The 14,095-nt window shown below is 54.4% G+C and overlaps 1 protein-coding gene across 1 annotated transcript; it reads left to right on the top strand.

The window, feature by feature from the left end:
• Positions 1-76: 76 nt before the first annotated feature.
• Positions 77-13,973, top strand: LOC122384667 (transcription factor SOX-3-like). Its single transcript, XM_043372296.1, has 5 exons — positions 77-309; positions 1,540-1,602; positions 3,027-3,177; positions 13,493-13,642; positions 13,905-13,973. The coding sequence occupies exons 2-5, from the start codon at positions 1,568-1,570 to the stop codon at positions 13,971-13,973; spliced, it is 405 nt and encodes a 134-aa protein (XP_043228231.1). The 5' UTR covers positions 77-309; positions 1,540-1,567.
• Positions 13,974-14,095: the final 122 nt, after the last annotated feature.

Consider the following 14,095-nt stretch of genomic DNA (forward strand, 5'->3'; position numbering starts at 1 on the left):
ACCAGCCGGCTTGTGTAATGGCTGCCAGAATATGTGGGGTCGTCTCCTGCACCCTGCCAAGCTCATCTGGGCTGGTTCCTTGGCGGGTGAGGACGTGCCTCCGCGTGTGTTGAAAGAATATTTGTCTTTTCAGGAGACATTCCAGCGTTGGGTGTTCAAAGTGCTCCAGAAATGTGGCTGTGTTGACCACTGACACTGTGTTGTGGATTCAAGCTCCTATAGAGAGCGGTCCTGGTTGAAACTTGAATGTGTCAACCTCGCAACTGAACTGAAGTCGACAAGGACCTGCGTTTCGTTCTGCAAGTGATTGTGAGTAAGAGCGATCGATCGATCGATCTTATGTGGTTTTCGCCACATATTTTTATATTGATTTATTTTTTTGTAGTTTCGGACCAGTATTGCCCGAAGGTTCGGGCGGTTCGGCTTCGTTTTGGGCTGGTAAAGGGATCAACATTTCAAATTTGGTCCTCCACAGCTCTCAGTAACTCAGTGAAAATGGAAAAATATCTGTCATGAGTGATGCATCAATGGTGATGGTGTAATTTGATTATTGTAATATTTTTTATTTGTGTAGCGTATTTATTTAAATCTGTGTGATCGTTGTCTAGTCTTCTAACTGTAACCGAGAGGCGAGAGACAAGTGGCTTTCATCGGTTTCATGTGTGCTGTTAAATATCGCTAGGTAGTGGCTTAGTTAGTATGTTTTATAACGCTAGCCGCTGGGTAGTGGCTTACTTAGACGGGCCGGAGCCATACCAACAGCTTTGAAATTTCAACATTACCGGTATGCGGCGGTATGGCGCTGTTAACATGTTATTGGTTTTGGCTTGGCATACTAATGCCATCAGCTTAAAACCATTTGAGTCCTACCATTGAATTTCAGAAACTTCCGTGGCTTCTTTAAAGTTTGAATTCAATACCTATGAAGTAAACTGGATTACATATAACAATAGATCTCAATTTCTGATTTTGTCCTCATTGATTCGATGCTGCCAGTCGCCGGAAGGCATCCTGGGCCTTCCGGCATCCGGCACAATCCTCGACAACTGCGAAAGTCTCAGTCGTGCTCTTATGGCAAAACATTTCAACCGTATTTATGAGGAAAAAAAAAACACGTAAATCTGGCGTAAATGTTACCAGACAGCAGTCAAACTTGTGAATTTAACTGAATATTTATTTTCAATGGTTTTAACAATGTTCGTTAGAATTGTGTGTTTTCTACTGAAAAATATATGATTTATTTAGAAAGGAAAGCATTTTGTGAGTTCACTTTGTGCTGTTAAACTTTCGCGAAAACCTCTAATCCGTCTTCGAGCAATATAAGGATTCTCTTGTGGGTGATATTCTATTTGCTAAGATCCGGAACATTTCGACGGAGCTATGAGCTGGATATTGCGCTGCTAACCATTGGGTACCCTGGTTCTGCCGTGCTGTTTTGGGCAAACCTTCTAGGCCTTGGCTTTGCAGGTGTACGGCTTTTTATATTTTTAACCTTCTGCGCACTATGCAGAGATACCGACAGGGGACGTTTTGTTTCAGATTAATCGATGCCAGCAGAACTGCGGGAATGAACAGAACACCTTACTACACTCATGTGTACAGGTGAGATAAGGTTTGGGCTGGGAAGTAACAGTCAACTTATCTACATTGGAAGTGGAGACAAAGGGAGCATTTGTAATTAATTTGAGTGTCACAAGTCGTTCTGCTAGTTTCCATTGTATTAATTTGTGTATTTAGTTGCCTTCACTTAATCCATCATGCCCGTTCCTTGCGATGATTATTTTTTATTTTATTTTCTCTCGATGTGACCGCTGGAGAGGCGTTCCGTTGCTCGCAGGCTGCCCTGATTCGTCAGTAGATTTGCGCTCCCCATTCCCCGGTCTCATAAGATCACGGAGTTGACACGTGGTCGCTGTTATCCGAGTGGCCATCTGGTCTGACCAAGCACACAACCTCAGTGACCTCATGCGGCTATCGATGCTACTCGAATACAAGCCACAAAACTACCAGTGGTGATACTCAACTTTTGAAGAGCATGCTTGCGTCAGTGATTGGGGCCATGCTTTATTTGCATTTACTGAATAATTTATCCAAGGCAAGATGACTCGACATGTTTTTCGTTGTCGAGATATGCTGATGCACGCTTGACCACTTCCGGATTACATGTATGCATTATGAATGCACAACAATGTCCCATACGCCAGTCCCGGAAACGCCACTAGCAATCGCCGTGCTGCGGGCATGTGTCGCGGTATCAGTACGTTGAGATTACGTTCGGCCCGACGGCGTGACGAGGAGCAGGCCGACCCCGGCCGGCCGGCCGGCCGACCCATGTGCGGCCCAGCCGGCCGGCCGCTGCCGCTGCCGCGCGCCGCGCCATCGATTCACCGCTGCCCTCGCCCCCGGCGCCCGGCCCCGCGCCGGCCGGCCGGCAAATCGTTACGGGGCTGTGTTTGCCGGCAGCGCAGTCGCCAGGCGGCCGAGTTGTGCACGCCGCCTGACGTGGCAGTCTCGGTGGAGTCATGGGTACTGGGGTGATCGTTGAGCATGGAACTCACCCGGAGGAAATTGATATCGTTTTAGTCAGCAGCTAAAAATGAAGGAGCGTTCATGGGTCAGCTACAATTGTAGCCTGAGTCATTAGAGACGGCGTCGATGGCCTAAGCGCCATAAACCTTAATTGTCATCATGAGCTCGTATCTCACGTTGTGGTTTGAATCGACGACGTTTTGCCGGTTCGTTATCCGTTTCCCTGCCCTTTCCATTCACTTCACTTATTTACTTTGTCATTACCCTACTATTAACGTTTTACTTTGTTGCGCATTTTTGTATTTGATTTGTGACGATGCCAGAAATCCCACGCCAGCAAGGGCTGAGACATCCGCTTCGTATTCACTCACTGATGTAGGTAGCTGAAATGATGAACTGAGGTTTCACTGCTGACTTCGCCCATGACCAGTGACGCGCCATGACCTCTGACCTTTTACCAGTGACTCGCCGTGACCCGTGACCTGTGCTGTTCGCAGACCGCCCGGCCATGATTCGGCAGCGTACCCGGCGGCGTCGGCGGCTGCTGCTGCCGCGGCCGCCTCTCGGCTGGGCACCTACAGCCTGCCGGGCGGCGCGTTCCACGCCGCCTGGCAGGCCGGCCTGCCGTACCCCGTGCGTCCCGCTGCGGTGAGTTCAGAGGCGCGCGTGCACGACCGTGCAGTCCCGGGCAGGTGTCCCCGTGGGGAGGGACCTTGGCCGCTGAACGGTGTCAGCCGGCCGGCTGACTGGGATCTGCAATCTGCATCCGTCTCCCCTGGCCGTGGGAGCGGCGCCGGCCTTGGTGTGATGCGGCCGCCGCCCGGGCCGCGTGGCTGACGCCTGACGGTTCTGACTAGCCGGGCCCAGAGGGGAGGGCAGGGGCAGGGGGACACTTGATCGGCCGGCTGCCGTGGCGGTGTTGGCAGCCAGGCGCGTTACGTCACACAGGCGGCCGGCCGGGCGCCGACACGTGCTCCGGGGGGGGGGGAGGGGGGGGGGGGGGGGGGGGGCTGTCCGTACAGAGGGGAGACGGCTGCTCCGTACGCGCCGGGAGGCTCAGCGCCAACTTGGCTCGCAAAGCAGCATCAAATGACCATTTAGTTGAGAGTGCTGTGTTACAGCGCTCAATGGTTTTTGCTTCACGTTGTTCTATTAACGTTTTTGGCTTTGAAGGATCCATAATAATAGAGTTGTTATAGCAATGATAAAGAACAATGAGACATCCGTTTCATGCTTGTCAAACCCAGCTTTGATGTCTGTGATGTCCGTCCCACTTCATTTGTTTGATCTGTATATTCGGATCAGTATGTAATAAATCCTGCCATAGCGAAACCCAGAAAATAGCTTAATAGTGAACTCAGAGTAAATGATAAAATAATACTGATAGCTCTAACTTGTTTAAGTAGAAACTAGTTAAATGTTTTACGAACGTCGAAAATGAAATCCGGCATCATGCTGGCTGTAATTTTAGAAGTTTGGCTGTTATCCCGTTTCGATTATTGCAGGATGTGGTGCATGTTTGCATTGTTGTGCCGTTTTTAATACCGTTTCGTACCATTTACTCACACTGCATATTAATTTTTTAACGGAATGCTGTGAATGCTCGATAATAATTACACAGACGGAGTAGCAGCGTGTTCGCCAGACACTGCGGTGTACTCGCTGTCAGCGGCGACGCTCTGTGATTCATTTCAGCCTTCCGTGGGTTCCTTTTCATGCTCGGCGGTCAGTAGCGCGTCTGGACAGACCCCTGACGGTGTCCTGTCGGTCTGCGAGCCAGACGACGCAGGCCTTTCCGCCGGAACTGGCGCGGCCACCCGGCCTAACGGACATGGACAGATGGGCACTGCTGCGTCTCCGGGGCCGGTGTTTGCACAGATGCGGGTGACGTCAATGGGACGATCCTACCGGACTCGCACTCACGACATCGGCTGGGCTGGTCTCGTCGCCTCCATAGCTCCACAGTGGTGTTTGTCCATGTCCCTGTCTGTATAGTTGTCTGTCTGGCTCTGGTACAGCTTTGGAAGTCGTCCCATCGTGTTCCTGTCCCCTTCCCCGTTCCTGTTGGTTGTTGTCCGGCACTGCAGGCTGCAGCGGCAGTGTCTGCACTAGAGATGCCACTTTTGAACCCGCGAACCCGCTTTCTGCGGGTTTTCAAAACCCGCAGGGTTTTTGGCGGGTTCGAGAAGCAAAACTTGTCGTGTGGCGGGTATTTGGCGGTCAGACTTTAGAACCTATATTTTTTTTTATTTTTTTTTTTTTAGATGCAAAACACAATGCCAAGTGCATTTGCTCAGGTTGACAATACAATATTCATCAAAACAACTTTTAAAACAGAACCAAATATAAAAATATATCAAGGAAGCACATTCCAAATGCAAAACTGAAAACAACCAGCAATAGCATCCACAGTCTAGCAATGACCAAACCAGGGTACAAGCAACAAACTACAAAGCATAAATAAATGCTGATGAAAGCATTCCATAAAACATAAAAGAACCTGAGAGCAACCTTATAGGAAGCTGAACTGAAGTATATGTGCAGTGTGCATGCACTAGATATACATTATGGAAGAACCCAGACTCAAATGAGATGTTGAAAAACAGAGCAAATGCCACATGTTACTTTATCTGCGTCTGGTCCGCATAAAAAAGAGCTATCAGCTAAACAAAATTTGATGCAAATTCATTGATTGCCTATCCTCTTCTATGTTCTGTCCCACCCTATATTACGAAAATAACACACCAATTACCCTCACAAAAAAAAAATCAAAATATTGACTGGCATGCAGCCCAAACATAACGCAATACAATACTGACGCACTTCCGACATTCTGACAAGGATTGGCATTTGACTGCGTCAATTTTGGTCTCTGATGTAAAGGAAAGCTGTCATTGATGACGCAATAAAAGATTTACAATCAATTTTTCTGTCTTGGTTTTTGAATACCTCAAAATAGCAGTTATACATGTTACAAAACCACGTAGCTGGTCGCATTTATTTCTTTTCTTTTTACGTCCTTATCATTTGTATGCCGAGAAAGGATTACCGAGCATTACCAAGACTATCTATAAAGTATAAAATTATTACATTTAATTTAGTATTTACTGTCTCTTTATTTCTTAACCGGTGACTAACCTCTGAATTGTAAAACTTTAGCTGTTTTGTAAAATAATTTTATCAGAATGACACATGAATATGCATTATACAACGGTGTTTTCGCAACGAGTTCGCACTAACTACGGCTGCAATAATTTAGTCGCTGTAACATTCCTTGCAATCAGCTGTTGGTGACGGTTCTGACGCATGTTTCCAGAAATGCGTGGTTCATTGGTGGTTAGTTGGTTTAGGCTGGGATTTTGCATGATTTGTTTTATGTGTAGATCGACTGGATACTCATTTTTCACCGTGTCACTATTTATTTTTAACTGGAAATCGCATATCTTTTTATATCAACATTCATTTTGATAACAATATCATTCCAGAAGCCTAACATTGAGAGGGAGCCAGAGTGAAATTTTGATCCTCAGCCAATGCTGAAGGGTAAGGTGGGAGAAAGATTTTACTGCACTCTTTTCAGAAAGGAATTTCAAATGTATTTATGCATTATTCATTTTCCACTATCCAGTGTGCACTTCCTGAGGACGTAGCATAGCAATTTCAAGTCCTTACTATTTGTTTGGCTGTCTTTTTCTGCACAGCAATGAAGCAAGTAAGGTTTATATAGCTCTAGCATTGACCCACCTGTATTTTTTTCTTCCAAAAGCAGGTTTTTAAAATTGCGGGTTTTTTGCGGGTTCGGCTCAGCCTAAATCAGCTTGCGGGTAGTTGTGGTTGGGCAAGGGGTAGCTGCGGGGCGGGGCGGGTAATGAAATTGCAAATTTGTGGCATCTCTAGTCTGCACCGTGTTGGGATTGGTGACCAGTGTAGGCGCGGCCTGACCCGCCAGCCAGTTTCGACTGGCGTGTCTGCCGCCGGCCGGATCTGAACCTGACCCACCCCGCCGCGCCGGTCGGTGGTGTTATCTCCGAGTCCGACCATGTTTATCCATCGGACGGGCCGTGATGGGCTCAGTCCGTCTGCACCGAACTGCAGCACCGTCTCAGCTTCAGTGCACTCTAATACGCTGGACGACCCCCTCTCGACATCAAATAAACAAACTCAGGCGAGGGACGATGGACACCGGCCCGCGGTCGTACTATCACCGAATTATGCGGTCTGCCGGCAGTTTCCATTCGGTCGGTGGCGGTGTTTGTGGCTCTGGCCAGTCAGCTGTCGCTGGGAACAGTTTCCCAGGCCGGCGGCTGTGCTGTGTCACACTCCACTCGACTCCACTGGGCGCCCTGGTGGGCCCCGGCGGCACTCCCCGTTCGTAGGTAGTCCGATTCAAATTGGAGGAGGAAAGTGGGTGGACGACGGACGTTGCACTGGACAGTTTATATTGCGTCAGATTTCCAGCAATGCCATCTTTCAAGTGCAGTAGACTGCAGAATGATGTTCCATCCCTTACAAGCCATCCGTTGAGTGTAAAGCCAGGTTGGGACGCTTATTACGCTGACGCAATTGAGCAAGTCAACAGTTATCAAAGGGTCACGTGGTCCAATGTTCAGTGTTCATGGATTGGCTGTTTCACTCAACCGGTGTGATGCGGCACAGCCTATCACCCCAGGCAACTCATTGCCCGGAAGAAATGGGCCATCGTTTTATAATAAACTGCACAGCGATATTGCCACGAATGTTGTTGTGCCACAATGCGTTGCCAAGAGACGCAGATGGTTGTGTCGTAAAGATTCAGCACAGCATGTAAGATTGCATTCTTTTCGTGGATTTCATTTGTTCTATCATATTCCTTTTCACTGGAGCGTTCAGTAAATGAATCGTTTGATCCAATGAGAGCCGTAACGTTTCATGTTCCGCATGGTCGCAGTCGGATGGCAGGTCTCATCAGGCTCTGACGTCCGGCATCATTGGATCTCCGCCGTTCAATAGAGTGGACGGAGACGGCGCCGGTCACCGTCAGACCCGAGACTGGGACAGTGTAGGGAGAGGTGACAGTCTGGGTGCCTGCGCCGCGCCCGAAACACCGTATCAGCCCGTACCAATCACCCAGCACCGGCCGCCTGTCTTCCTGACCGCGCCGCAGAAAAATGGCGCCGCCGATGGAACCGCGCGAAGGCCGGCGCTTTCCCGCGCGAGCCGCTGAACGGGGCCACTCTGCTCGCGGTGGGTCGGCCGGCACGCGAGCGGCTGGGACCGGCTGAGGGCGACTGAGGGCAACTGCTCCTCGGCCCGACCCGGCGGCGGGTGCGACTGCACTCGTAGGGAAGGCCGCGCGCCGCGCACGTCTGGAGTCTGTCGCCGTTTGGCACGGCTCCCGCGGCGGTGTTTGTGTCTACCCGGACAAATAGTATAACAATCTAAACCGCACCAGAGTGTCGTCAGTCGTCACATCCCTCCGGTGCCCTTGTCAGTCCGTGTGTGCCGGTACATGTATGCGGCGCGGCTGCCGCCGTGTCTGCCGGTGCATCTAAGTACCTACACGGCGGCGCTCGGATCGGCCGGTCGTCGCCGTCGGCCGGGAGGCTGCAGCCGGTGCCGGGGCGGGGGCGGGGGCGGCGGCCGAGAGCGGCGCTCCATCGATCGGTCCGGGCGGCGTGGCGGCCGCTCAGCTGAGTCCCGGCGGCCTCCGGCGGTGCAGCGGATACAGCCTCCTCCTCTCGGGGGGTAGAGCACACCGCGGCCGCGTGCTCCGGGTTAGATGGAACGGAGCCTGCCTTTGCTTACTTTACCTTGTCGTTTGTTGATCATGATTATAAATACGGCCGGCTCTGGTATGCCATTCCAGTTGACGCAATCGATACTCGTGGCAACGACCGGCTGACGGTATGCCACAGGCGCGCACCACCACAATGTCGCCAGGTGCTGAGTCATCAGCTCTGCTCCCTGGAGTGGCGAACGCTGACTCATCCAACGCTTCAGTGACTTGTCGCTACTTCATTAGACGTACTTTAGAAGAGCTTATATCACTGGAGCGCTAAAAGTTGGTAAACGACTTCTGGTTTCATTGACTTGGTGGCCGGGTCAGCCTTGGTGACTGCTGTCAATGTTTGTCACATTGACAGTCTGGAGAACCCTGGTAAAACGCTTGCAGTCGACCGCAGCAGTTCAGCTTACGTCATGACCTCGTTGGACAGACTAATGTGGTCGTCTGTTATGAGTGTTCCGAGTTCCGAGTCGTATGGCCGTCATGTTTTCTCCGTCGTGATAGCGTCAACCTCGTTTGTGTTTACTTTTAGCTCAGCCAAATTAATGATCGAATGGACTTCCGTGGTGGTGTGTAATGTGTTACCAATAAGCAGTCTGTTGTGCGGGTATTTTGGAGAGCCGGTTTTCCGTCGCGCCGCAGTCGCCGTGGCCGTCCGTTGGATGCAGCAGTGTGGCAGCCCGGCGCTCCCCGTCCCTGCCCGGTGCGATGGCGGTTCATGGCGCCATATATGTCGGTAAATCTCTGAATGCCCACTTGGAGTGGCGCGGCGCCGGCTGCGGCTCGGCTGCAGGCTGCTAATCAATGCATGCCGGCAGTGCAGCGGAGATGTTTGATTGCACGAGACTGCGCTGCAGGCGGGGAGTGGCCGGCCACGGCCGCTACGGACAGGTACCGTACTGTGTGAGCGGACCATGCGGACCATGGGGACCGGACGGCCGCGGACGGTCCCGTGTCGGTGCCGCTCCGCCGAACACATCACTCTCTCCCCGGCTGACCGGTCGGCCGGCTGTCCCGACCGCGCGGTGGGACAGGATCGGGAGCCGCGAGGTCCCAACGGTCTTCGCGGCACCTCCCGCGCCGCAACAGGACGCGCGGGCCCGCCGACATTGGTATGCCACTCGCCGTTGGTTTGTGCACGAGCCGGACACCGGTGCCCCCTGAAAGCGTCTGCAGCTATGTAGAACGGGCCGCGAGGAGTTGCAATCGCGGACTTTGCACGCTTCATTGCCTACCCAGCACTTGACATACTGAGCAGCCTTATTATTTTTGTTATTTATGACGCTGAAAAGTCACGATGAAACCGGTTATGAGGGTTACCTTTTACTTGTGTTTCGTGTTGGTAGTGCTGGCGGGGTGGTTTCGATACAAGTTACTGCCCTATTTATCGGGATTGCTACCAGCTATGTGGAGTAATTGACTACTAGATTTAAGATGATAACTCAAGCATTGTTGGCCGATTATATGGAACGTCAAGGAAGTTGCCACGAAATGTCACCCGCATTCACATGACACTTGAGTGAGAGAGGTTTTTGTTGGACTGAGTCTGTCTGTCGTGACATGTTTCCCGTCGAACTCTTTCCCACACATTGATCGCTCGGCGTCGGCTGTGCTTTTCCTTTTGAACGCTCGCTCTGTTGAATCTGCACAGTCGTTCCTGTTTCCTTTGGCTTGTCCTTGGCTGTGACGGGAGTGCCGTGTGGCGGCTGTCGGCCCGGTACGACACATCTGCCGGCGCTCCGGCGCGGCCCTGTCGCCGGGCCCATGCCGCGCGCCGATCTGGGTCAGCTGCCGCGGGCTGGCGGTGTATTTCTGGAGCCGCCGTAAGGCAGTGCGTGGCCGCCCAAATACCGACCACCGGCGGCCTCCGTCACCGGCGCGGCGCTGACGTGCCCTTGAACCGGCGGCGGCGGCGCGGCCAGCCGGATGTGCCGGCCCCCGGCGGCCGGGGTGCGTCCGTGCGCGGCGCGCGGGGCCGCTGACCCGCGCCCCGTCCCCCTCCCCTCCCTCTGCCGCCGGTCAGCTGTTCGGCGGCTGCCCCACTGCCGATAGCGCCGCCGCGCCGCATGGCCAACCCTCGCCAACATTAGACACCGCCAACCTCGGCCGGCCGGGCGCTGCTGGCGGCGTGCCAAGTGCCGACCCACGTGAGAGTCGGCGTGACACATTGCGGTGGGCTCCGAGCCGGAACGTTCTCCCCCCCCTCCCCTCCCTTCCCCCGGCGGACACCGCAACAGCGGCCACCCGCCGCGCCGCGGACTGACATTCCGGGCCGTATCACAGCGGCGGCACCCGAGAATCCCGCACTCGACGCTCGAGTAGCTCTCGACAATGACCGGTTTTCGAAAGGTCAAGGTCATCAATCATGGCACTTCCGTGCTCACCAGTATCTTTGTTGGAGATGGTTGACGTCATTCAAGCGTAATCGAAATGATAGTATTACATTGATTTCCCAGGTAGTCTTTGTATCTACATTTGGCATATAGCCACCGCCCCATGTCCGTAGGGTAGGAGCGAGTTTATCTCTTTGTGGGCCGCCCCTGTGACCGTTTTATACAATGACTGGCCATCGTGCGGAGTTGTTGCGGAGTTTTCTGACAGGTGTTTGGCGCCAGGCTGTGACGGACGAACTCTGAGTCTGAATCCGCCGAACAAAGGCGCAATAGATCACAACCCGCCCGCATACAAGGAAATCCCTGCTTTGTGTCGTGCGACGACCCGCGGCGCCTGCTCTCGTCTTCCAGCCAGTCCGGTCTCCCTTACACCTGCGTTCCGCGCGGACCCCTCCTCCCTGTGACGTCATCTCCAGGTGTGACGTCACTGTTTGCCGGCTTTGTGTATCAGTTTCCCGGGACGGGTCCGTTACTGTAACGGCTGGGTGGCTGGGGCACCCTCGCTGCTGGTAGGGCCGACCGGCATCGTTTGGGGTGCTGGGACGGCGCAGCGGCGGGTGGGGAGCGTGATCCCCGGTACGCTGACGGCGCAGGGCGGAGATTAGGGTATAGCGGTCCGGTCCTGGCACTGAGGGTCAAGACCGGGCACAGCGATGGATTGTATTATCCGCGTTATAGCGGTCCGGTCCCAGGGCACTGCGCTGGGACTGGGGAGGAGATGCGATGGATGGTGCTATCCTCGTTATAGCGGTCCGGTCCGGAGGAACAGCTGGCGACCGGCGTGGGTCCGGTCCCTGCAGTCCTGCGGGCGTCCCTGGGACGGGGTGTAGCGTGTGCTGGCGCCCGCATCTGGCCGAGGATGGGGGTGATGTGGTCGCTGGGTCGGCGACCCGGTGGGGTGGGCCGGCCGGTACCCACAGGTGCAGGGCTAACGTCCAGAATCACATGTGCCACCTGCAGTCTGCTCTGAGCGCACCGCCCCGCTTGCCCACGGCCTAGCAGCTCCCGTCCCACCAATGCACTTTCAATACGGCACGGCTACCTCTCAAACCTCCGATGGGTCCCTTGTATTGTTCTGTTTTGCTGACACATCCTGAGTCTTACTGACCGCTGGTGTTCGCATGTGCGCCGTCATTAGCTGGGTGTCATCGTGAGGTGTATAGGGACGGAAGGATATGAAGCTGGTGACAGTGGGATGTGGCGCGATTAGCGGACCACCTGTGCGATACATCCGAACGGGGTGAGTCAGTGGGAAATCGGAGTCAGCTGTCCGCCACGGTGACGACTCGCCGAAGGTCGCTAGCTACACCCGCCTCTGGCCGCCAGCTGGGGTCGGTCGGTCGGTTGGTGTCTGTCCCTGTGTTCCGTCTGCCAGGTGTATGGTGCTGGCAGTCGGGTCTCGGCTCAGATCCGGCCTTCATTTATCTTCCGATATTAATCTACAGCAGCCGGCGTGGGTGAACGATGAGCATTGAGCATTGCACACATCTGAATGTTTCCACGTCTGGCGTATTTCATATCAATATTCCAGTCTTACATAAGACGAATATCGTTTCTGGATGTTATGTGCTCCTTTTGGGCATGTTGTGGCCCTCCGGAGGCCCGCTGGCCTTGGTGGGCACGTTAGCCTTTCCTCCAGATTCATCCCGGGCTGAAACTCGTCTCGAAGGTCAGTGGACAAGTTGTGGAGAGCGGGCGGCCGGTCGGGCTGCAGATCGGGAACCGGTGCGACGGGACGGGCTGCGCTCCGGCAGTGGTCGCCGGTCTCTGGCCGGCCTGTCCGGGTCCTGCCCGCTGCCATGGACCGGAGAGGGGGGGGGGGGGCATTGTTACCGACTGGCAGAGCGAGATGGCGCCGCGGGTTGGGAGTCGGGGTAGAGCACCGGAGGAAGTGGGGCGGGGAGCGGCAAGGTCATGGACGTTGGACCTCTCATTGGTGTTCGAGGAGCGTGCTGTGTCAGTGGTAGATACGGCGATATACAGTGACCCGGTGCACAATGCACCTGCTGAGTCGGCAGTGGCGCCGCCGGTCGCGGCCGCCTCGCAGGCGCTTACGAAGGTCAAGGTGAAGTCGCCGGTCATGTGTTACTGATGCCCATATACAGACATAGTGTGGGTTCCTCACCTAACGACGGCATTGTTAGAAAACATGCCTCAAACGGAACCCAGGCATGCCTGAAAAGTCTTATCATAACAGGATCTTCGTTAAAACTATTTTTCCCACGTTATAGTACGTCAGCGTATATCTCTCCCGATTGAGATAGCCCGGCCACGCCCGCGGGCAGTGACGCGGGCCGGACGTTGTGCCGGATTCCGTCAGACGAACTGGGCGCCGGGCGGTGTACGGTATCGAACGCTCGAGCGGTCACCGGAGAGTTTATGACTGCGTTCGATACATTGCCGGGAGGGCAACTGTTGGAACACTGTCGGGTGTTTGAGTGACAATGTCATTCGGCCTTTTACTCGCCTCTGATCCAAACTCGAGCTGATGTAACTATCGCAACTTTTTGTGAGGCATTTCAAGAGCTTCAGGATTCTATTAGGTTCATAATCTTATTTTTGGATTGGACGCTGGATTACTTTGTGTGTGGTGTGTTTGAGTCGCCGGTGGTGTATCAAGTTAGTACCGTGTGGCAGTCAGTGTGTGCTGTGCGCCTTCCTTGTGTTGTGAGTCGCCGGTGGTGTGTTGAGTTAGTACCGTGTGGCAGTCAGTGTGTTCTGTGCGCCTTCCCTGTGTTGTGAGTCGCCGGTGGTGTGTTGAGTTAGTACCGTGTGACTGACGTATTCTCCTCCCCCCGTGTTGCAGCCGGCGCCGGTGCCTGTCCGCCCGGAGCCGGAGCGGGCCGGCGTGCCACCGCCGCCGCGGCTCCACCGGCACGACCCTCTGTCGGCCGCCGCGGCCGCCGCCGCCGCCGACCAGTACGCGCTCGAGCAGCGCCACTACAAGCAGCAGCTGGTGAGTTACACTCACCGCCGTCCACCTAACGCCGTCCGTCAGTCAACTGATGGACTGACACAGTCGGTCCTGTCACTGTCAGTCCTACCGCCGCCGTCCACCTAACACCGTCCGTCAGTCAGCTGTTGGACTGAAACAGTCGGTCCTGTCAGTGTCAGTCAGTCCTACCGCCCACTCGGCACGCTCGACCGACTGGCGGGCTGGGTGATGGGACCCGAGTCTCGATTACGGTCTGATTGGGTCCCGCCCGCGCTCCGTGCAGACGGTGCGCCCCCAGCAGCTGTGCTGTTTGTGCGCGACGTTGGTATATCATCCGCCGGTCACGGGATGAGGGCCGTGTGGCTGGCTCAGCTCGGATACACGTCACCGAGACTGCAGCGTGCAGCAGGGCTGAGCGGCCCAGCTGCCCAGAGCGACTCTGAGACAGACATTCCGGCCGGGATTACCGGCGGT

This window comes from Amphibalanus amphitrite, unplaced genomic scaffold (assembly GCF_019059575.1).
Source record: "Amphibalanus amphitrite isolate SeventyFive unplaced genomic scaffold, NRLGWU_Aamphi_draft 000195F_arrow, whole genome shotgun sequence".
Taxonomy (NCBI): Eukaryota; Metazoa; Arthropoda; class Thecostraca; order Balanomorpha; family Balanidae; genus Amphibalanus; species Amphibalanus amphitrite.

What these genes read in the sequence shown, in the direction of transcription:
- LOC122384667 (XM_043372296.1), top strand. Translation starts at nt 1,568, where the DNA reads ATGAACAGAACACCTTACTACACTCATGTGTACAG. An exon ending in ACCCCGTGCGTCCCGCTGCG is followed by an intron (nt 3,178 to 13,492) that starts GTGAGTTCAGAG and finishes CCCGTGTTGCAG; the next exon opens with CCGGCGCCGGTGCCTGTCCG. An exon ending in GCCACTACAAGCAGCAGCTG is followed by an intron (nt 13,643 to 13,904) that starts GTGAGTTACACT and finishes CGCTCCGTGCAG; the next exon opens with ACGGTGCGCCCCCAGCAGCT.